Consider the following 22,067-nt stretch of genomic DNA (forward strand, 5'->3'; position numbering starts at 1 on the left):
AGTGAAGTGGGCGTTGACTTAAAGGGGATAGACCAGTCCAGATGCGTGTGTTGTGTGCATGCATGTGCAACAACTGATAACACACCATTAACATCTGACATTTTACTATAGACATACGGCGTTAACTGATCTCTCTTCGGCTCATTTAGTTTCAACGTGTCCCAAATCAATACAATCACATAGCTTCAAATGGATTTCAATGAAATGACACGCCTACATTTATTATACTATAATAATCTAGGTATATTTGCATGCATAGACACACAATTCTACATGTCACTTGAAACTGAGAGTGCGTGATGCGGTTACAGAGAAGAGCACTACTGTCCACATAGTGTCGCAGAGGTTTGGTGATAAAACATGAAAAGAGCCCCTTAGCGGCCAGGACAGTTCGGAGCCTCGAGCCCTTCATTCAAACTGAGCTTGACATCTAGACCATGGGAACCCCAGCTTTCAAGAGAGAATTAATATATACATAATATATATATATATATATTACTGTTTGTACTACGCGGTAGTAAAAGGTAGGCATTGCGCCTCCGTTCACCTCAGTCTGAGGTGAGATCGTGTTCCTCTCTCCTGAGTGGGCAATAGGCAAGGTCAAGGAACTTGCATCACAACAATATTGCCCGTCGCTGGCAGTGCTCTGTGCGCGTGCTTTTACGTTATATTAAATGAGTAATTTGATAGACCTTCAGTTATCAAGGACTACATCATACAAATATTAAAAAATAAAAATTTAAATGGCCTGTGAGAACCTTTTAAAACGTGTTACTCGAAAGTGCATTCCTCAGAAAATAATTTTACAGTAACAATTGTGTGGTTCATGAATGTGGGGTTTGAATGGAAAGTTTGTTGCACTGGACACATTTTCATCTAGTGTCGAAGTTTTTGTTAAATAAATGCAGTCTGTCGATGCGTCTCCCAATTTTATTTGAACAGCAATAATGCTTACAAATTCCACAACATCCCATGTATCATAACAATTGATTTAAAAATTTGAAAAATATAAAAACAACAAAACTTTTTTCTTATGACAATGCTTAAACCTGAGAATTGGGTATGCCAAAGTCTATCCATTGTACACCACCCAAAACAACAACAAAATATCCCTTAGACAATGTCCAATCTGGTTTCAATTTCAGTAAAATGCCCAGCTAACCAATCTGCTTCAGCAAGGTCTTTAAGAACGGTCTCTTTTAGGATCAGCTATTGACAAGGTTATAGAGAAATCACTCTAGGAACAAACGATGCGAGACCGAATTATTAGCTTAACTACACGATGCAGTGTTTACATAGTCACGCTACAGCTAATTCGACGCTCACTTCCACAATTAACAGCTTTTACTCACAAACTGCCCATGTAAAAGCATGACAACGTTGTTCACTGTGTCAAAGGTGTCATAAGGAATCAATACAGTATGCCAGGCATAATGTGAGTCTGTCATGGTTTTTATTTGTGTTATGACTGCAGTCATCTCTTGTGCAAGTCTGGAAATCCACACAATTAACTAAGGACTCTGGTTGTCTCACGGGTTCAAATACAACATCAGCCACTGCAATGAAACTGATATTCACGTCTACTTACATCTGACACTTTTTATGTACAACATAAAGATTCCTTCGGATTTCAAGGCAGCTCGCAAATGAATCATTAACAGTTAAATAACATTACCATGGGTCTTCTCTTTACTAGCAGAACAGCATAATATTGGCTAAATTCTGTATATATTGAGGAACCATGGAGATGCTGATCAGCTGATTCTCAAGTCAGCTGCAGACCGTTTGGTCGAAGGTCCACCAAAGCAGGTTAGACGTCAGAAGACACTGAAACACGTCTTGATTTAAGTCCTGTCACAGTTGCTACAAGGAAATCTGTCAGATATCCTTGTAGCAACTGTCTGTGTTGAATAACAGTTCCCATCATAACAAACGTGAGCATAATTCACCAGTAGGTCAGGGACATTTTCAGAGCTTGTGTCAGAACGAGAGCTTCCTTATAGACTTGACTGAGGATACGATACTCTCCATATCTGCTTGAGAAGTTACGGCACGGTCACAGTGAACACCAATAAAAAAAACACAATCATGTTCATAGAAAACACTGTCATTTCTACTACTTTCACCACAAGATATAGCTATCTGTTCACGTTTGGAATGAGAAAAGAGTGCATTTTAAAAGCACTAAAATAGTACCCTATATAGAGACATACTGTACACACAAAAGTGTCGATAACGCAACATCTTCTCTACACTCAAACAAATAGTATATACCTGTACACACAGACACAGGTACATTCACAGTGCATGTGACACGGGTGTCACTGTGGAGGGAGCGTGTGTGTGGTTTTGGTCCCAGGAGCGGACAGGAGTATAGAAAGGTTTTCATTCTTAGCCTGTTGTGTTAACATCTCTGTCGATAGTAGTGATACTTGAAAAGAAGTGTTGGTTGCAGCTGCCAGCACACATACGTTAACAGAACACCATGTTTATAATATCATGTCAAAAGGCAAAAAAGTGGTCCATTACTGCTGTGGTGTTACTGAAAGACAACTGACATCTGTGAAATTCCCCCGAACTCAAAGCTGCCTTTCGCAGCCCTGGTCCTCATATGCATGTTCTACACGTTTCTTCTTCCAACACACCTGATTCAAATGAAAGGATCGCTACCAGGTTACCTATGAGCTTGATAAAGACCCATTCATTTAAATCAGGTGTGTTGGAGCAGGGAAACATCTAGAACATGTAGGACCAGGGATGAGAAAGGCTGTCTTAGAACCTTCTCGTAACTTTCAGGTGGGGTTGCTCAGGTTGTAGCCTGCAGCAGGAAACAGCAGAGGCTAGATCAGTTTGTCAGAGGTGCTGGTCTCTGTGACAAGAGTGTCTGGCCAGGTGTGTTGACAGATGAGGGGGCTTATCGGCAGAAAGGCACTGGGTGTTCTGACCAACAGATATCAACCGAGAGCTGAAGAACAGACGCTGGTGAGTGTCAAAGTGTAGACACATCAACAAACTAAAGTTTTGGCAACCCAAAAAAAGAAACCAACAAAAATCTCAAAACGCACAGCAGTTAAACAGCAACAGGCGTTCTGGCCATAGTGTGCCAGTGACAGTGATATGACACCATCTTTGCTTCAGCGTTTTACAAGTTTAAAAGACGTTCACCATATTTCAATTATATCTCCCAGCACCAGCGGATCCATCTTGAATTCCGAGGCTAAACAGTTGATAGTTAAGGACAATTTTAACCAATAATACATTTTAAAAACCTTATTACTCAAACTTGCCAGACTCCCCTTAATGAAAATGTATGAACAATGTAAGCCATTATTATGTATTTATGCTCTAAAGTAACTAAACAACCAGATTTGCAACTTGACTATAATGAAAGTCAATTCATAATAATACGATGATTTGTCATCTACGTACCTGGGCCAGCGAAAATCCTGTTACATTCAAATGAACCTAATTCCTGTAGCTGTGGTGGTTTCTGAGGTGGAGGATGGGTGTTGAGCAGGGGGGGGGGGGGGGGGGGGTTAAGGCTCAGAGCTTCACAGCTCTACAGTTGAGGACAGCATGGTGCTGAGTAGCAGCCCAGGTGAGCAGGGCCCTCGACAGGTAAGGTAGAGGGATGACAATGGCCGTCCATTCATCCATCCATCCATCCATCCATCTTCAAGACACACACCCTCGAGATCACAAACATACCATACCAAATGCCCACAGTAGTGTATTTGTATTGAAACCACATCAGTAACACCCAGGTTGTAATCTCTGGTTCCTCCTCAGGTGAGCCAGAGTGGAGCTGTAGGGTAAATCACACAAATTCTAAAGAAGCATCAAAGACTACCAGCTGATTACATCCTCTCCAGACAGACCTATGGTGCCCACGTGGCACAGAACCAGACCCTACAGCTGACAGAGTAAACCTTTCTGGAGGTCTGAGTGGACTGGACAGCTGGAAGGATGGGCATTTCAACCAGCCAGTGGATGAACCATCGTCTGTGCGCGTTAGATCTCCCAAACCAAGCTGGTCGTAGTGAGGGGTGGATTTAGGAAGGGGTTAATACTGTTATCTGTGTCTCTCTGCTCAAGAGCAGCGTGTGGGAGACTGACTGAGCTGCTTGTACACCCCTGACCTGGGCTGTTTCAGGGCTGAGGCCCAGCCCACAGCCGGCTCTCTGTGACATGCATCACACAAAACAGGAAATGGCAAGCAGGGGCAGGGCGGCCGACAGGAAGTAGGTCACACGGTATAGATGGAGCGGTGAGAAGGTCACCATGGCGATTGAGATGGGCAGCAGGAAGTATGACGTCAGAGGCAGGAGTTTACTTGAACACACAAGGATATATAGATTAGATTAAACATGAGACATTCATAAACAGGTGTGAAAAGAGATGGAACAGCTATGAAGAGCATAGCTCAGGCAGTGAGGCCTGGGTGGGTGTGTGTGTGTACCTGTTGCTGAGCTTCACAACATCACAGTTGACCAGCAGCACATTGGCGATGAGGAGAGGCACAGTGTGAGGCCAGCAGGGGTCAGGATCTAGCTGAGTGGAATACCTGCAGACACACACAAAAACACACACACACACACACGTAAACGTCATGAGTATAAAGTGATGAGGACACCAATGCTGCCAAGACCCTGAAAAGCAAACAGCTGCTTCTTTCTACGTGCAAAATTCATGAAGTTTTAACTTAGCAGATGCTTGAGCAGTGTTTAGTGGACCACTGATATGAGTCTTCGGACAGCTCTCCCGTCTTGCTAAATGAAAGAAGTGTGACTGCAGCCGTGTGGGGCAGCTGGTACCTCAGGCTGCGTGCCCAGTGCAGGAGCGAGGGAGCGCTCAGCATCAGCGGCACGGTAAACAGAGCCGACAGGCTGAGGTGGAGCTGCAGGTCGGACCTCACGCCCTGCAGTACACACTCCGACAGCAGGGGGGCGCCGTTGCACTCCCTCGGCGTGGCGTGCGGCTTGACGTCCGTGCTGCCGTTCTCCTGCTCCCTCTGCTTCTGTGGTGCCTGAGAAGAGAGGCGTGGATGTTGAAGATCGCTTATACAAGTATTCAAATATCCAACACGTGTTTTGGATAATCCGAACGTTTTTGAAACTTACCAGGTTAAGCATGTGACTCAACGACCTCTCTGTCATTTGAAGTTTTAGCACCTGGAGAGAAACACCACAGAAGAAGACACCCATTCAAGACTACCCAAGAAAGGCTGATGCCTGAACACGAGATCAGTATTGAGCCTGGGTTGAGTTCTGGTTCCATAGGCGACAGCTTAAGCCAACTCAGACTCACTCTATAGAGGTGAAGCAGGAAGCTGGCAGTGATTGACAGGGCTCCACAGGAAGTTCCACCCAGGACACTGAGAGACAGGATGAGGAGGAGCTGGGTGCGAAGACGCAGGGTGCCACAGTCTTGAGAGATAGAGGGTCTAAAAAAAAAACACACACACATGCACATATTACTATCCTAGTGAGGATTGACAATTCACTCCTATTCAAAATCATGTATTCCCTAACCCTTAACCTCAACCCTTAACCTATTGTTAACCGCAGACTGAAACTATTAGATCAAGCGACCTGATTCCAGTCCCTGTATCCCCTGAGGGCTTACCCGTGCAGGGGAGCCAGCAGCAAAGACAGGAGGTGGATGGAGAGCCGGAGGACTGTGCTGCCCCAGAATGCAACAGCAGCTCCCAGCACGTACAGCAGGGGGGCCAGGAGGCGGGGCCATTCATCGGGCGGGGCCGTGTGGGAGGAACCATCAGGGGAGGTGGAGGGGAGCGCGTCCACAGGGGGGAGACAGAGAGCCGACCAGCCCTCCTGGAACCAGCTTTGTCTGGGATGGACACGGGAAATATATTTAGATAATGATTTGAGTTTAATATGATCAGGAGTATAGTAAGTTGTGCTACAACAGGATCGTGGTTACCACACCACAGAAAATTACAAAAGGACAAAGTCGACGCTTCCGGACCAAACACAATGAGACGTTCGAACACCCAGACTTGGATATCTTTTCAACGTCTTGATATTTTCATCCCGTTTTAATATGAATGGTTTGTTCCAACGTTCCTGTTCCTACCTGAGCAGCAGCAGCAGCAGGTAGATGGGCAGGTCTACTTTGTGGGGCTGCAGGCCTCCTGCCACAGCCTGGCTCATCTCCAGAGAGCCCCCCGTCCTTACGATGGAGGACAGCTGCCCCCTGCAGGCCAGGAGGAGCGCTACAGCCGTGTACACAGGCAGCACCTGGCCACACACCCTCAGCACCTGGAGGGCTCAGGAGAAGCAGCATCCTTGAACATGAAATCCTGTGTATTCCTGTACGATTGGAATGGAGAAAAGGGTGGGTTTTGGGATGTTACCTGTCCGAGCACCCTGGGAAATGAAGTCCTCACTGACACCTGTAGAAGACGTACAAGAGAGTTACAGTAGAGACCAACCAAAATATCATCCAGTAAAACATAGTGGTTCTTGAGCATAAACATACCGAATGCTCCATCTATATCTTTCCCCTTTGCACTCAAACTTTATTTTCAGACACTCTTTGTGGCATTAACTTCAAAACAAGTTATAATGTGAAGTTAAGTCACCATGTGGTCACTGTAAAGTCGGCTGTAAAGTGCTCCTCTCACACCAAGCGTGCTGTCGTACCTTGTACTGGCAGTTGGGGGCAGTGTGGAGCTGCAGGAGGACACCTGAGGTGTTGTCAGGGCGACTGGTGTGGAGCATGCCTGATAGCTCCGTTACCGAGGGAACGCTGAGAAGTGGATGGAACACAATTATTGAAATATCCAGACTAAAGAGACATAAACAACACTAGTCTTTAATTCAAACAGCTGAGACAGTGAATCATTACCTGGAAGTGGTGAGTGAGTCCTCTCTAAACCAGGGCACCTTCATCCTGTATACGTTAGGCAGCCTGTCTGTATGGTTACAAAATAACACCCAATGAATTTATACTATCTGTCTGGCACCAGTTATTTACCGCTTTCCGTGGACTCAAAAAGAAATTCAAAGGGAGACACAAAAGTTTACCTTTGGCGACCTTGCAGTGGCTCACAACGTTGATTCTAAAGGCCTGATAGACCTGTGGACATGCAGAGTCACGTTATGGAGTTGAATTGAGGTAGACAGAGAGGAAGAGAAAAGATGGATACTGAACAGTAGGGATGCTCATAATTAACCATGTAGTCGTTAACCAACAATACGAATGTTTACCGATTAGGAGTATTGGTTAAACAGTGTTGCCAATTTAGAGTCAATGTCACAAGCCTAGATTAAGCAACGTTTCGCCTTCCCTAGTGACCAAAAAAGTCGTAGGCCTATTTAGCGACAAATCTAGCGACTTTCTGCTACTTTGGCGATCTCCGTTTTCGTTGTTAACAGCAGCAAAATAACGAGCTATAATTGTACTTCCATGTTGTTATAGCTGCTGATCATGTAGGTCAGCGCTCTAGGATTCTATGCGTTATCGTTTTGTTAATATGTTTTTGTTTTGTTATTTATGCTGTTATTTAAATATCAATCCCTTATGGGGAAAAAAGGAAATAATAAATAACAACTATACAACAGTTAAGGGGTCACAGAAACTCCATTCAAAACATTTTATATTGTCCTTAACGAACGTCGAATATTGGCCTGTATTTTTATCCAAAATGTGCATACCTATTGAACAGTATAACTACAGTAGGTAAGTAAAACAATACCTGGTGAAAGTGCTTCAGCTCTATTATGTGGAGAAGTCCAGAGGAGTTGACAGTGGCATCGCTAGCAGTCATACCTGGACAGGGGTGAGGAGCAGGTTAGCATTCCTGATAGGAGGACAGCCAGGTGGCTTTAACCTGCCGAGGACGGATGCCGCGACCTGGCGTGCGTGAGGAGACGAGCCGACTCACCGAAGGAGAGAACGTGCGGCACGGACACAGATATGGTCTGAGACTCCTCTCGCTGCCACTCACACTCCACCGTGAACTGAGAGGAGAGAGGGACGAGAGAGGAGAGAGAAGGAGGGAGGAGAGAGAAGGAGGGAGGAGAGAGGAGAGGGAGGAGAGAGAAGGAGGGAGGAGAGAGAAGGAGGGAGGAGAGAGGAGAGAGGGATGAGAGAGAAGGAGGGAGGAGAGAGGAGAGAGGGAGGAGAGAGGAGGGAGGAGAGAGAAGGAGGGAGGAGAGACGGACGAGAAAGGAGAGAGGGAGGAGAGAGGAGAGAGAAGGAGGGAGGAGAGACGGACGAGAAAGGAGAGAGGGAGGAGAGAGGAGAGAGGGAGGAGAGGCCTTTATGAGCTGTGAGATGGCAGGTGTGTTCAGTATGGTAGAAAGGGCTGAAGCTTAAGTGTCAAATAGAGACATCTCTGTTAGGAAGCATGACACAAAAAAACATTTTTATGTCATGCTACGAGGTATTGACCGTAAGTTCAGGTGAAACACACCTGCTTGCCGTTGAGGTTGGAGGCCCCTACGACCAGATGAGAGACTGCAGACATATCTCTGAGCCTCAGGATCAGAACCTGCAGGAGGGAGAGCAGCTGTGTGACTGGGTCTGACCACGCTGGCATGGCCAGCCTTTCCCACAGGCTGCAGCAGGAACGTGACTCCATAAGGGAGACTGTGTGTAGTATGACGACATGGGCCTGGGTATCAGACCAGGGTGTTTGATAAGGGGGGGAGGTGTGACTGAGGAGGTTGGGAGAGGTTTACCTTGTAGGCTGGTAGAAGTTCAGTCCCTGAAGACAGATCTACCGCTTGAACACTGAGAGTAGAGAAGACAGAGAATCACGAGACAGAGAGGGCGGGAGAGGAGGAGAGAGAGAGGGGGGGGGGGTTGAAAAAAGTGAGAAAGTGGTATAAGGAACTGTCAAGAAAGTTTTATGAAGTGGAAGGATGGATGACAGGACGGTAGTGACTCACCACATAGATCCATTCCTCTGAGTGCAACCGTAAACCCAGCTGGTCATTTCCTGTTGGATGGAAACATGGTAATTGTAGTTATTTTCTTGATCACCAGTACCTCTGACCACAAACTGTTCTTTGCCACTAGCTTGCTTGAATATCTTTTAAGTAAGACTAAAGTATTCCATCCTCTCACCAGGCTTGTGCTCCGGCAGTAGAAGTGACTGTAGGCTTTCCTGCGACTGGACAACGCAAACAGGAAGTACTTGACTTGGCCTTCCTGTCGTGGACACCAAAGTATGTGTTTCAATACAGATGCCGTTTAAAGACAATTAGAGCACACATTTAAACAGGCTGCTACCTGGACAAGCAGAGTGTAACAAACTCATGGTGTGTGATTACCTTCGGGGCGGTATAAGCCAGGCGAAGTGTGTTCACCTCGCTCCAAACATCAGGAGAACCTGGAGAGAAGGAAGAGGGGAAGGAGAGAAGTAAGAAGATTCATCAGAGCTCCTCAAAGAAAAGTGACATGCAACCTCAGCCACTCACACACACACACACACACACACACACACACACCTGAGAAGGAGAAGGGGGCCTCTTGTGGTTCGTTCAGCATGTGGACAGGATGTCTGATGAAGTGATGGTTCAGAACAGCCATTCTCCTCTCTGGATCCTCTGAAAACTTAGAGACACATACAGCCACAGTCATACCCCCACAATACTGCTAGGGTGATGAGGCTTTCACCTTTTATGAGTTGTCACATCTACAATAAGGGTAAAGAAAGAGATGGAACTGAAAATCCACTTGAACGGGGTAATGGAAGGTTTTAGACATTCACCTGTCCTGACTGGGGGTCGATGAGGTCAAATAACGCTCTCACAGAAGCGAGGACCAGCTCTTTGCACCTGCAACACAAACAGGAAGCCCGCCGTATACAACACAGGTGATGAGCAGCGTCTGTCAGTCTGAGGTCTGGTGATGAAACGCTGTGAAGGGGAACATGGATGCTCACCACACGATGGACAGGTGGTCTGTAGACACCCAGGTCCTGGGGACGGCTGTGACCTTCACAGACAGGCAGACAGACAGACAGACAGACAGGCAGACAGGCGGACGGGCGGACAGACAGACAGGCAGACAGAGCCATTAAAATGTAGAAGAAGAAAAAGACAAGCGCAGGGAATTAGCTCAACAGTGCTAGAGGTTGCCATGACTACACACAATTGCCTAAGACTACAATACATTATTCTTATTTTTTTTTATACAAAACCTTTTTATCATTTGATAGTACCATCAAAGTTTGGTATGCCAGAAAATCAAGGTTTCATGGATGGTATTCAGTAAATGCCTCTTACCACCAAAGACAGCTTGCTGGGGTCATCTGTGACACACGGCAGGGCCGTCAGACCTGAGCGCACCTGGTAGTCACGGTAACCGCCCCCGATGGAAAGCACCGTCACGTTACGCAAGTCGTCCCCCCGATCCACCCACCTCTGTCTGACGGCAGAGTAGAACTCTGTACGGAGACAGACGGGACAGCAAGTGAACGACGGCATCATCTTCTGATGTTTGTTCACCCACAGCGTACCTGTGTGTGTGTGTGTGTGTGTGTGTGTTGGACAGCTCCACAGGCCGTACCCAGCAGCTGTGTGTCGAGGGAGAGTGGGGGAGCCTGGTGGGGCGAGGCCAGGGTGAGGATGAGGCTGACCAGGGCAGGGCTGAAGCGGGGCAGGGTGAACAGGGCCCGGGCCACCACCCCGCCCATGGAGTGGCCCACCAGCACCACGCTGCGGGGGGGCGCTTCACGGTGCTGCCAGGGAGAAAGGAAACTGGTTAGAGGTTCAGCTTATGCTCATATACGAAGCTTAACCTGGAGGATCTGAGGTGGGGTTTTTATATATTATTTATTTTGAATTCTTTTATTAGGAAAACTTTACTAAATGTAACTTCATGGTTATGTAAAAAAAAAAGGTTATACATTTTTTTTCAACAATTTTAATTATCAAAAAAATAACATATATATATATAAAAACAGTGCTTCATGTTAAAAAGTAAAACATTTATTTCAAGTTAACTTTTTGCATCGTGTGAATCGTGTGTTTCGATTAATGGTAAACTTTCCAAAGAAAATATATATTTTTATATTTAACATTATTATTATTTAAATTTAGAATTAATCTTTATTGGGTTAGGAAGAAAAAAATACATCCCAGAGAAACCTATTCCCTTGATTTGACCCCTGACCTTGTAGAGCCGCAGGATGGCCTTAATGCTCTCGTGCAGGAAGAGAGTCTGTCTCCTCAGGCTGCCTCCGTACAGCGCTACCAGCTCCTCGTTGAAGTCCACGGTGAACACGTTGAGATGCAGGCCGCCCTCCAGGGCCTCTGCCTTCCTCAGGGCCACGGAGCCCAGCGAACGAGCTGCGGGAGCGGGGAGACAAGCCAGGGATCACTGGACGAGTTCCAGGTCACACCGCTCATGTACAAATGTAAATTTTACTCATTTAGCAGACGCCTTCGTCCAAATCGACGTACAAATGGCGCATGAGATGCTAATGATACATGGGCTCACATTGATGCAGGTCAATTTGAGGATTGGGGTATTTGCTGGTATAGATATAGAATTGAGGTATTCGCTGGTTTAGATATAGGCTGAAAGGTTTGTGAGAGGGACATTACATTCCTGTTCACAAATCAAGTCTAAAAATAGAGTTACTATTATGGGTTCCCACCAAAATACTGACACAGTTACAATTATACCTTCAATAAACCCTTAAGGTCATCTTAGGTAAATCTTTATCTTAAGTCAACACTGATTCTCGATCCATCTGCTTGCTGAACGGTGCCATTCTGTCCATCTTATGGATTATAGTTGACTCATGGATATAAACACAAGTCAACTTCAGGGATAGGTTAGCAAAGGGAGATTATCAGATTAGCTATGGAGGGCAGTGCATTGGTCAGATAAGAATCAACTGACAGTAATGTCAGGAAGCCTAGCCCACTATGCCTGCTAGCCTCAACCTCCAGTTTCTTGGCCTTAAGAAGCTACCATATACAATATGTGGATAGTCTAAGCAAGTCAATGTATTATCTTGGCGAGACACTGTGAATCTAAGATGATGTCAATATACATTTTTCGGTTGCTGTTGAAAAACTCAAAAACAGTTTTTCTATGAGGTACGAAGTGGTTGTGTAAAAAAAAAAAAAAATGCTAAAAAGATTTGTCTAACAGAATTCATGTGGCAAGGAAAATTAAGCATTGCAAAAAAGAGTGTGTGTTTGTGTATTTCAGCACGTGTGTGTGTGTGAACAGTATGTGAGAACACGGTGGGTGTTTTCCTCCCACGCACGGCCCCTCGCTCGCTAAACCAAACCAGCAGAGGACAGAACAGGAATGAAGTGGGCATTATACTTTTATCAGACACGCAAATACCACCTCTCAGCTCGCACACTGTAACCCATCTGACTGAACCAGATCTGGGTTTTGATCCAGGTTGGTCCTGAGCCAGGAGACCCAGCACAGCAGATGTGCTGACCTGTGTGTTCCACAGCCAGTCTGTTGCTAAGGCAGCCAGCTGGGCCCAGGAGCCTAGTGTCAGTCCAACAGCAACAGACACAATGGCTCGCTAATGTCATGTATTCGTTTAGCAGATGCTTTTATCCAAAGCATAAGTGTGACAGCCCGCTGTTGTGTGTGTGTTCTCCTTCTGTTCTCCATACAGGTGCAGTTGGATGGCTGGGTCATCGAGGGGCAAAAAGGGGGGGGGGGGGGGTTCGAACCTGCGACCTCTGGATCTGCAATCAAATACTCCACTGAGCTTTAACCATCCTGACTGGCCCTCGTCTGACTTACTAAATGTACAGCTGACCTGCGTTCAGGCCAGGACCCGGGCCAGGACCCGGACCCAGGTGTGTAAGCTGTGTGAGTTATTAGGACCCACCTTGTTTGTAGCTGCCTGCGTTGCCAGGAAGGAAGAGCACGGGGGTGCCGCTGAGCTTCAGTGTGTGTGTCTCCTGAGCGTACTGGCCCTCGCCGTACAGGTACAGCCCGTAGGCAGGGTACAGCCTGGACACGCGCCGCGGCAGGAGCACCCGCTGAGCACACACAAACACACACCCACAGAGAAAACACACACACACACCCACAGAGAAAACACACACACATAGAAGCACAAGCACACACACATAAACAGAAACCCACAGAGAAAACACACACACACATAGAAGCACAAGCACACACACACACACAAACAGAAACACACACAAACCCACAGAGAAAACACACACACACAAACACATAGAAGCACAAGCACCCACACAACATAGTTCATTAAAAACCATAATGCATCGATGCAGTTGCCTACATCTTGACACACTGAGGTGTGACACTGACACAAACATCCATAAGATACAGCTGAGACACATTTCTGGGCTGATGAACACAACTTCATACTGTGCAATCATGCGGAAATATCTTTTCAACGCTGGATGTGCAACAGAAACGATTAATTCAACTTGGACGCTTGTAGGGTTAGTTGATCAGATTGACACAGTAATTTGGTAATCACCTAATCATGGATCAACAGCTTTCTCCCTTACACAAGGTGTGATAATGTCACAAGCGCTGTCCTAGTAACAAAATGATCACAACACCACCTACACACTCGGCATACTATAGCCTACATGGGCTTCCGTCATCTCTCTTCTGGAAAACCTAATTCCAAAGTGATATTAAAAACGGAGGTTGTGCATGACACAACCCTATAAATGGTAAACAAGGAAGTGCCTTGAAGATTCCGTGCATCATGGTGTCAGTGAAAAGGGCATAAAGCTGCGCTTAACAGGTGCTAACAGGTGAAACATTCCGACCGACCCACCGAACGACTAATATACCAATTTGTGAATGTATCTATAAGGGTAGCCCAACATCTTAACGAATGTTATTGAAGATAAAGACAGCTCCTGCATAGGCGACAATTCAGCTCAAACGTCTAATGTCTAATCAACAGTAAGCTAATCAAAACGAGGTGCGTGGAACCGAGTTTCTACATTACCAATACTCACCCGGTACTCCGGGTACTCGAACATATAGGTCATGCTACACCTATTTTCTTCGAATCCCGACAATAATTCTCGCAGGCCCATCGCCAGAAGCCCTAACGCACAAGCGTAAAAGGCCACAGCGACAACTCTCATGTCTGTTGTAGTTTTGCTTTTGTCTATTTACAAGCGTAGTCCTCCCATGTCTTGATTTCTGCCAAAGCAACCCATCTCCGTGTCTGACACAATCTATGGGAAACACACAGTACTGCCGCTTCCCATCTGTGTAGAAAACACTTGATTGATAGGTCCCTCAACCAATAACAGAAGAGATCTGTGAAAGACGGACCAATAAGCATTTAGAGTGAATGTAAAACAGTAAATGCATGATGATGTCATTGTTCTCTTTCTGTCAATGAAGGCGTTGTCCAGGGAGACCCTACAGAAGTAAAAACACAGGTGCAGCAGGGATGAGTAGCCTACAATACTACATCGACTGCCATGTAACAGTGTATTTACTTTATGTGACGTAATATTTTAAAACTTATCAACAAACGCTTATTTTAAGCATGAGGGGAGGACTACGCTCGATATTGAGGTGTAATTATTCAGAAACTTCCCGTCAAATCCAAGCGATGACTCTGCAAATGCATTAAATTGACATATTTCAAATCGACCGGCTAACTTACAGGTTGAATGTACGTAGCCGAGCTAACACTTACTGTTTTTATGCATACTTGATCAGAATTTATAGAGAAGGCCAACACTGAAACATGTTTTTATTATAGAGATGAATGTCAAATATCTGCTTGATACAGCATAAAACATTTATATGGCATGGTTTTGATGTGATAACAGGGCAATTATAAAACATACTGCTGTAGTAATTCCTCCATAGCATCACCTTGCAAAATATTTTATCAAAAGAACGTTTCCATGTTAGTTGATAAATGTGAATACAGTTTCTCTGTGTGTCAGTTACACTGAACGTCATAGCATTGACAGCAGCAAATCTGAGACTGATGACAGAATCTCAACAGTACCTCTATGTGTGTGACACCCTCAAATGATGACTCATCCAAAACACAAAATGAAAGTCTCTAACCTTGAAGCCCTGTTCTCAAAGCCAAGTCGTGACCTCTGATTTAAACTGCAGGAGCGAATCAGAAGCAAGAACCAGTTTCAGAAGCCACACCAGAGATCTCTGACATGTCTAACCCACGTGTAGCTCTTCTGCAGTAGACAGCATGTATTTAATGGCAGTTCGCCCCAATCGTCCCCCCTAGAACATTCCGTTCATGTCCCGAGTCCTGTTCTTTGGGGTCGTCTCATTTCAGCAGGAAGGGGAGTAATCTTGCAGGGTCTCAGGTCTGAGGAACTCTGGTCCTCCACCCCCTTATTCTCTCCATCAATCGATGCCTCCCTTCTACCTTCCGTCACCGCCATGTTAATCCAGAAGCCTCGAGTGTTCTATCCTGGTGATGATCCAATCAGGAGCCACCCCCTTGGTGAACTCCCTTTGGAACCTGACAAAGATTACAGCCACAGAGGAGAGGACATTTAGAGGCCACATATTTCCTTTTAATGCTTTTCTTGTGATGGCATGCCTGTTTCTGGGCAGGTGTGCAAGGTGAGTGTCATGTGACACAGTGGAGATGACTAACACACTTCACTGTACGACACAGACACATATACTCACTGTTCACTACTGTATGACACGGACACCCATATATACTCACTCATAATTTGCAGTGAGTAGTCGTTTAGCATTTGCATCTCCTTCTCCAGCAGATATCTGGAATATGCGTGCTCCTTCCATAGTATCATCAGCCAGCTCAGCACTGGTCAGATACCAGAAACGCATCAGAATAATGACAAACTTTCGCCCTGGAAGTTGAGGGTGACAGACATTATGATTACTCTTATACATCTGGACATCAGATTCATGTTATTATGTATTGGTGTAAAAGTTAAATATGTAAATCAATTCAAACAATAGTACAAATCTGCCAAAAGTGGACAAGACGTGCTGGATCAGCTCTCACCATCATCATCATAGCAGATCCCCACATCCTCTGGCATCGTATACATGATCTCTTCAGGATCTGCAGAAATGGCTTGAATGTGACTTGGGGGGAGAAGGGCACATTTCTCCTTCAGTTTCCCAATCAGCTGTGAGACAGACGCAGAAATAAGAGACAGTTGTACGTGAGGACATTGCACAGGGACGCATCCCACTGCAAAGGAACACGTGTTGAGCTAATCCGAACTTGCAACTTACATCTGGAGCAACCAGACTTTCAAGTGCCTCAAACTGACACTGGGACAGGAGTATGGAGACATGGGAGAATGCCTGCAACAGCAGAAAAGAACATTGAAGATGACATTTTGAGAGGATCAAAACAGTTAGTGTTTCTCTGTCAATCAATTTTTGTGTTCATGGTAATGAGCAAGTTCACGAAATATGTCAGCACCACATACTAACCTACCTCACTTAAGGCCAAATCACATTTATTCACATTCACTGCACCTATTGACTCCCTCTGAACCATTCGCCGGGGAACGCCCCCTGCCTCTCTAGTTTTCCTACTGACCGCTTACTTTCGTTAGCTAGCACATTCACTAAAGCCACTTGTATGGTTATTCATGTGAAATTAAAGTTCTCACCTGCTTTGCTCCGTCCGTGAATTCTTCGATGCGAAATTCCTTATCAAAATATGCTCGAATCAAAAAGTAGTATATCCGGGTGCGTATCCACTTAAACGGGTTGGGGATATTAACCACAACAACCTTCTGTTTTGGAGTAAGTCCACCTCGGTCAGAGCTGTACGTTCGCACTGCGGAAACAACACCGACATTTACTGTGGGTATCCGGCGGGTATTTTTTGACCAGGACAACACAACTCGCTCGGGTTTGAAGAGACGAAATAGTGTCGAAGGCGGCCTACTACAGTAACAACCTCTCAACATGGGTAGCGCCATCTTTTTCCTTCCGTAGCATTTCTGTCCTTCTACCTGTGTTGTCCGATTGGAAATGCAGTGTGCAGAGCTTAAAATGTCTTCATAAAGTACAATATAGGTAACTAAACACATTAAATTGCATTACATAGTTTGCAAATGTTTGATGTAGCAGTGAATTCATAAATGGTTAGAGCTAGGTTAATCTATCGTACAGATACATGCCTTTTCAACTTTTCTATTATGGGGAAGATGAGTAATGTAACACCAACCCACATTTGCGAAGCTGCTCGCCTTAAACCAGAGTACCGACATTCATCATTCACGCCAAAAATGAAGTTATGGAAGTCCAAAAGAAAGTTCCTGTTCCCGTCTACTGTGACATGGATGAGGACGGTTTTGTGCGAGAGATATATCCGATGGTAAGACCAACGGCTTCCCACTCATTATACTCTATCTAGATTATAGCATTCTGACTGTGATGACAGATAGCTAGCAGTAGTAACGTTGTTTTTGATATTGAAGCGAAGACCAGCTCTGCTGAGAGGGGTGTGTCTCGGACCATGCCTGGAACGGTGGACGGTCGAGTACCTTAAACAGATAGGCGGAAACAGAGATGTGAAGGTTCATGTATCCACTCTACCACGGATGGACTTCCTCGGGAAAAACTTTGTATACAGGTGAGGGAAAGTATGTACAGACAATAATGGTCTCAGTTTCTCTCTATCTAAACCTTGTTTTTCTTCCTCAGGACACTTCCATTTGCTGAATTTGTCAAAAGGGCAGCTGAAACGAAACACTCAGACTTTTTCCTCAGTGAGGTCAGTAAGATGGGGTTCAATCCGGACAAAAGCAAACCTCACAATTAATATAATTATTAGAGGTAAAACGTTTTTGACATTAAGTTACATTCATATTTCATGGTGGACATGATATTGTGACTAAATGTGTAATTTATTTGGCAGGATGAGTGGTATTATCTACGTACACTGGGAGAGGATAGTCGGAAGGTATCTTACTAATGCATCTGCTTCATGCCACTGAGACAAATTAAAGTTAATGTCACTAAGAGTTAGGATTGTCCGAGAGCAATACTGCCCTGCCCTCCTAAATCCTCAGGATGCGGCTGACCTGGGTAAACAGTTCCCTGTCCTGGTGCAGGACTTCCACATCCCCCAGGTCTTTCAACCCGACCAGTTCTTCTCCAGTGTTTTCCGCATCAGCTCTCCTGGCCTGCAGCTTTGGACACACTATGACGTGAGCACCGGTTAAATCACGTTGAAGAGGGTGACGTAATCAACGCTTCATCCCTGGGGCAATTTTGTATTGCAGGGTATCAATGTGTTTATCACATTTTTGGGTGTTTTTCAGGTGATGGACAACTTGCTGGCCCAGGTGACAGGAAGGAAGCGAGTCGTGCTTTTTAGCCCCCAAGATGCATTGCATCTCTACCTGTCAGGTAAAGTAACCAAATCTAATGCATCTGATCATATCAAAGAACCAATTTGAACCTAATTAGCCCATCATTTTTTTCACGTTCCAAGGGCATAAGCAAATCTTTCAATTCAGCATTAGTTTTTCAAAATGGCTATTTTTACATTCACACTAACTGTGTCTATGTCATTTTTATCAGGAGATAAATCACAGGTTTTGGACATCGATTCCCCAGACTTGGAGCGCTTCCCAGAGTTTGTGAAGGCCTGCAGATATGAGTGTGTGTTGGAGCCTGGAGACCTGCTCTTCATCCCTGGTACTGAACACCCATACTTAAATACATCAACTCACTTCTCAAAACCCTCTCTTAAAACCTCCCTCCATAGAACTACAATGTTAACAACAAACACAATATCAACATTGGTAGTTTAATAAAAAAATAATTCTCTTCCGAAGCCTTGTGGTTCCACAACACGCTGGCCTTGGAGTTCGGAGTCGGTGTCAACGTGTTCTGGCGCCACTTACCGGCGGAGAGCTACGACAGGAAAGACCCGTATGGGAATAAAGACCCGGAGCCTGCCAGGCGGGCTCTGCAGGCGGTGGAGAGGGCCCTGAGCGCCCTGGATGAGCTGCCTCCAGACCACCGGGACTTCTACGGCCGGCGCATGGTCCAGCGCATCCAGCACCGAGCATACTCAGCCCCACCTGCGATGGAGAACACGGACCCCCAGACTGGATGTGGGAATGTGCCCCTCACAGATCCAGACTGATGCAGGACGCTAGGTTCAGGGATATCTGTAGCCGCAGGAGCCCTCTCCTGTATTTATAGTTCAGGAGTGGAAATGTTTTCCTGCTCGACAGAAACGATCACAGAAACTCCTGTACTGTGTTACTGCTCATGCAGGCGTTTTACGTTGCCCAACGGTTCTTTAGATGGTTGAGACAACCAACCCTGTACATTATTTTACCTGAGGAAAAATTATTTGAAAGCAAATTTAAAACAAATATACTTAGGCAAGGACGTCTTACAGAACAGTAAAATTCACCTACAGTATGCGTACAGCATGGTTGGACATTTTATTGCACAAAGATTACATTTCCTTAAGTCTCCTTACAAACATTTGAAAGCTTTGTAAACAGTGAAGCTGCATCTCCCCAGTGTGTGCGTGTGTCCTCATCACTAGCATCGGCATTCAACTTCAGCAGCATGTCTAATTTACCAAGCGCATGTTGAAAGGCCAAACAGCGACTTTCTACACGAGGCTAGAAGAAGAGAAGATCAATTGTTGATGTTTGATGACGTGGCTTAGCAGGGGCCAACCTTACAACCCGTACATTCAACGAGAAAGTTGTCTCGTTACATTAATAAACTAATGAGAATCCTTTTGCAAACAAAAACGATCCAACGCTACGTTTCTGGAGTTGAATAAATCTGAAAACAAAAGCCTGCAGTGTATCATAAGTGAGAAGCTATGAATTATGCTTGTGTGATGATCCAACATGTGGACTGTAGTGAGGACTTCAAGCAGGACAGGTCTATAGCCTCTTCCCATGGTAGCTGACAGACACCCAAACACCCTTTAGACACGACAGTACAGGAATAATAGAAAGGGGAGAGAGACATTCACACCCAACATTTCTGATACTTTGGCTGAGGCCAGAGATGAGAAAGACGCAGGAGCAAAAACTTGAAACAAACACAAAAAAGTCTGGCATTTCCACAGCACACAAGCTTCTAGTTCAGTCCCTGGACACCTAAAGTCCTCTTTATTCCATGAACACGGATGCTGGGTGGAGACAGGCGGCGGAGCGGACGGTTTGGGTTCTTCTAGGCTCTACACCGGAGGGTTCTAGACTGGTCACGTAGCCCATCGAGCTGCGTTTCCCTGATCCCTTTAGTTCCAGGCCAGCCAGAGGCCCCACGACCAACAACTCTGTTGTGCAAAAACAGACGTTGTGTCCAGGTATCCCAGATGCTCAAACAGTCTTCAGGTACGAGGCACTGACGCCTCCTCCCCTTCATCATGGGGCTTAGACGGAGCTCACAGGGTGTCATTACTAAACCTAGAAATATTACTAAATGAAAAAACAATCAGACAGAAACAGAGGGGAAATGGCACGTTGCGTGGGTTCTACGTTGCGTGGGTTCTACGTTGCGTGATCTGCGCTTCTGTGGTTACAATACTTCAATTTCTCAAGTTTCTTTGATGAGGTTGCAAGGCGAATGGTGAGTGTGTCGGGGGGTGAGGCTGTGTGGTCAGTCAGAGCCAGAGAGGAGTCTGGGGGTGGAGTTCGTCTCCTTGGTGATCACTATGGAGTTGTTGCCGTGGTGCGATTGGCTTTCATCTTGTCCAGCCGTTTGTTTAGGTGGCTATTGTTCGACTCTAGTTCGTCTACCTTGTCCAGAGCTGTCCGCAACTGTGGGGAGAGGACATGGAGGATGACAAACTGATTTCAGATAATAAATGTCTCTGCTGTAAAGAAAGCATGCAGTTTGATGATCTGTGATGGATATAGATATGGTGTTGTTACAGACTGGGTGGGGAGGTACTGGAGTTGTACTGAACCTCTCTTTGCAGCTTGCGTTTCTCCGCCTTAAGCTCATCCTCCACTTTCTCTGAGTTCTCTGACGCGCTCTTATAGCGTATGACTTGACCTTCAAGTCTTGTAACCTGCCGTAGAGCAAAGTGAATAGTCTGACGAGAAACTCAACTCACAATTGTATCAAGTCAAATTGTTAAAAATACTGTCTTCACTTACATTCTGCTCCGAAGCAGTAACTTCTTGCTCCACCTTGGCAAGTTTAAACTTCAGATCACTAATTTGTCTGCTGGCATCTCCTGTATAAAGAAAACAATATCAGATCCCCGTGGAACGAGTGTTACGACTCACGACTGCACGCTGAGTTTGAAAGACAGGCGAGGAACACTCACTCTGCAGTTCTACAAGGTTAACGTCCGTGCCGTTCTCCTGGACGTCTCCGTCCGGGCTGGAGCCGTCCTCCGGGCCGTTCCTCGGCCTCCTCTGCTCCACCTGAGCCTTCAGCTTCTTCACCTGTCAAACACCACACCTGTCAGTCCCCAACACTCTACGGGTGCACAAACTGCATTTAGAAGAGACATATCTTGGATCGTTTTTATGTAAAGTGTGACAGGAAAGACTGTAAGGGAGGGGAAGACAAGACCAAGGCTGGATTCGAACCCAGGACGCTTTGTCCAGTAAGCTACCAGGGTTTCCCACAAAATGAATGGGCACTTTGGCTACTGATGCACAGTATGCAAATCATCTTTTGGGACAATGGTGAGGTGCCTGACTCACCTGTCCTATTAAGTTCTCACGCTCATCCACCAATTTCCTCAGGCGTATTTCTGAAAGAAAAAGTATTCCAATGTACAATAAAAAAAACATATTTTTGCATGTTTATGGGTTTTTAAAAACATGTTTGAGACCACATTATTTCACAACACTCATTTGGCAACGATATCATGACTTAAGAAACCGATGTCGACATACCAGGGTTGGGAGAGGCCGGGTGGAGGAGGGGGGTCAGGGGGAGCAGTGTGCATGCAATGGGAGTCAGGTGGCTGAGCGGTAGGGGAAGCGGGCTAGTAATCAGAAGGTTGCCAGTTCGATTCCCGGCTGTGCAGAATGACGTTGTGTCCTTGGGCAAGGCACTTCACCCTACTTGCCTCGGGGGGAATGTCCCTGTACTTACTGTAAGTCGCTCTG

General features: G+C 45.7%; 4 protein-coding genes across 6 annotated transcripts in view; 1 reads left to right on the plus strand and 3 right to left on the minus strand.

Annotated features, from left to right (window-relative positions):
- Positions 1–916: 916 nt before the first annotated feature.
- pgap1 (post-GPI attachment to proteins inositol deacylase 1) lies at positions 917–14,226 on the minus strand. The gene is made up of 26 exons (XM_062456399.1): positions 13,971–14,226; positions 12,848–13,001; positions 11,149–11,324; positions 10,543–10,714; positions 10,260–10,420; positions 9,917–9,969; positions 9,743–9,809; positions 9,480–9,585; positions 9,303–9,361; positions 9,097–9,180; positions 8,919–8,968; positions 8,709–8,760; positions 8,441–8,518; positions 7,910–7,985; positions 7,721–7,794; positions 7,050–7,101; positions 6,871–6,937; positions 6,666–6,771; positions 6,377–6,415; positions 6,097–6,281; positions 5,626–5,850; positions 5,308–5,443; positions 5,121–5,171; positions 4,815–5,026; positions 4,460–4,564; positions 917–4,332 (listed from the first exon to the last, which is right to left on the minus strand). Exons 1-26 carry the CDS (start codon positions 14,100–14,102, stop codon positions 4,194–4,196), a joined length of 2,811 nt encoding a protein of 936 aa, XP_062312383.1. The 5' UTR covers positions 14,103–14,226; the 3' UTR covers positions 917–4,193.
- A 484-nt stretch (positions 14,227–14,710) lies between these two features.
- On the minus strand, positions 14,711–16,928 carry maip1 (matrix AAA peptidase interacting protein 1). Its single transcript, XM_062456417.1, has 5 exons — positions 16,614–16,928; positions 16,228–16,299; positions 15,992–16,118; positions 15,686–15,833; positions 14,711–15,472 (listed from the first exon to the last, which is right to left on the minus strand). The coding sequence occupies exons 1-5, from the start codon at positions 16,926–16,928 to the stop codon at positions 15,394–15,396; spliced, it is 741 nt and encodes a 246-aa protein (XP_062312401.1). The 3' UTR covers positions 14,711–15,393.
- tyw5 (tRNA-yW synthesizing protein 5) lies at positions 16,888–19,718 on the plus strand. The gene is made up of 9 exons (XM_062456416.1): positions 16,888–17,025; positions 17,191–17,326; positions 17,430–17,584; positions 17,656–17,725; positions 17,870–17,914; positions 18,024–18,161; positions 18,276–18,363; positions 18,538–18,654; positions 18,795–19,718. The coding sequence occupies exons 2-9, from the start codon at positions 17,246–17,248 to the stop codon at positions 19,106–19,108; spliced, it is 1,008 nt and encodes a 335-aa protein (XP_062312400.1). The 5' UTR covers positions 16,888–17,025; positions 17,191–17,245; the 3' UTR covers positions 19,109–19,718.
- Positions 19,402–22,067, minus strand: part of lrrfip1a (leucine rich repeat (in FLII) interacting protein 1a) — a 45,049-nt gene continuing 42,383 nt past the window's right edge. For all 3 annotated transcript variants that reach the window (XM_062456415.1, XM_062456414.1, XM_062456412.1), the window contains 5 exons: positions 21,657–21,706; positions 21,272–21,392; positions 21,099–21,178; positions 20,906–21,010; positions 19,402–20,756 (listed from right to left, as the gene is read on the minus strand). In XM_062456415.1, the coding sequence (XP_062312399.1) occupies positions 20,649–20,756; positions 20,906–21,010; positions 21,099–21,178; positions 21,272–21,392; positions 21,657–21,706 (464 nt within the window). In that variant the 3' untranslated portion in view covers positions 19,402–20,648. The remainder of the gene's footprint in view (positions 20,757–20,905; positions 21,011–21,098; positions 21,179–21,271; positions 21,393–21,656; positions 21,707–22,067) is intronic.

This window comes from Osmerus eperlanus, chromosome 3, assembly GCF_963692335.1.
Source record: "Osmerus eperlanus chromosome 3, fOsmEpe2.1, whole genome shotgun sequence".
In the NCBI taxonomy this organism is placed as follows: domain Eukaryota; kingdom Metazoa; phylum Chordata; class Actinopteri; order Osmeriformes; family Osmeridae; genus Osmerus; species Osmerus eperlanus.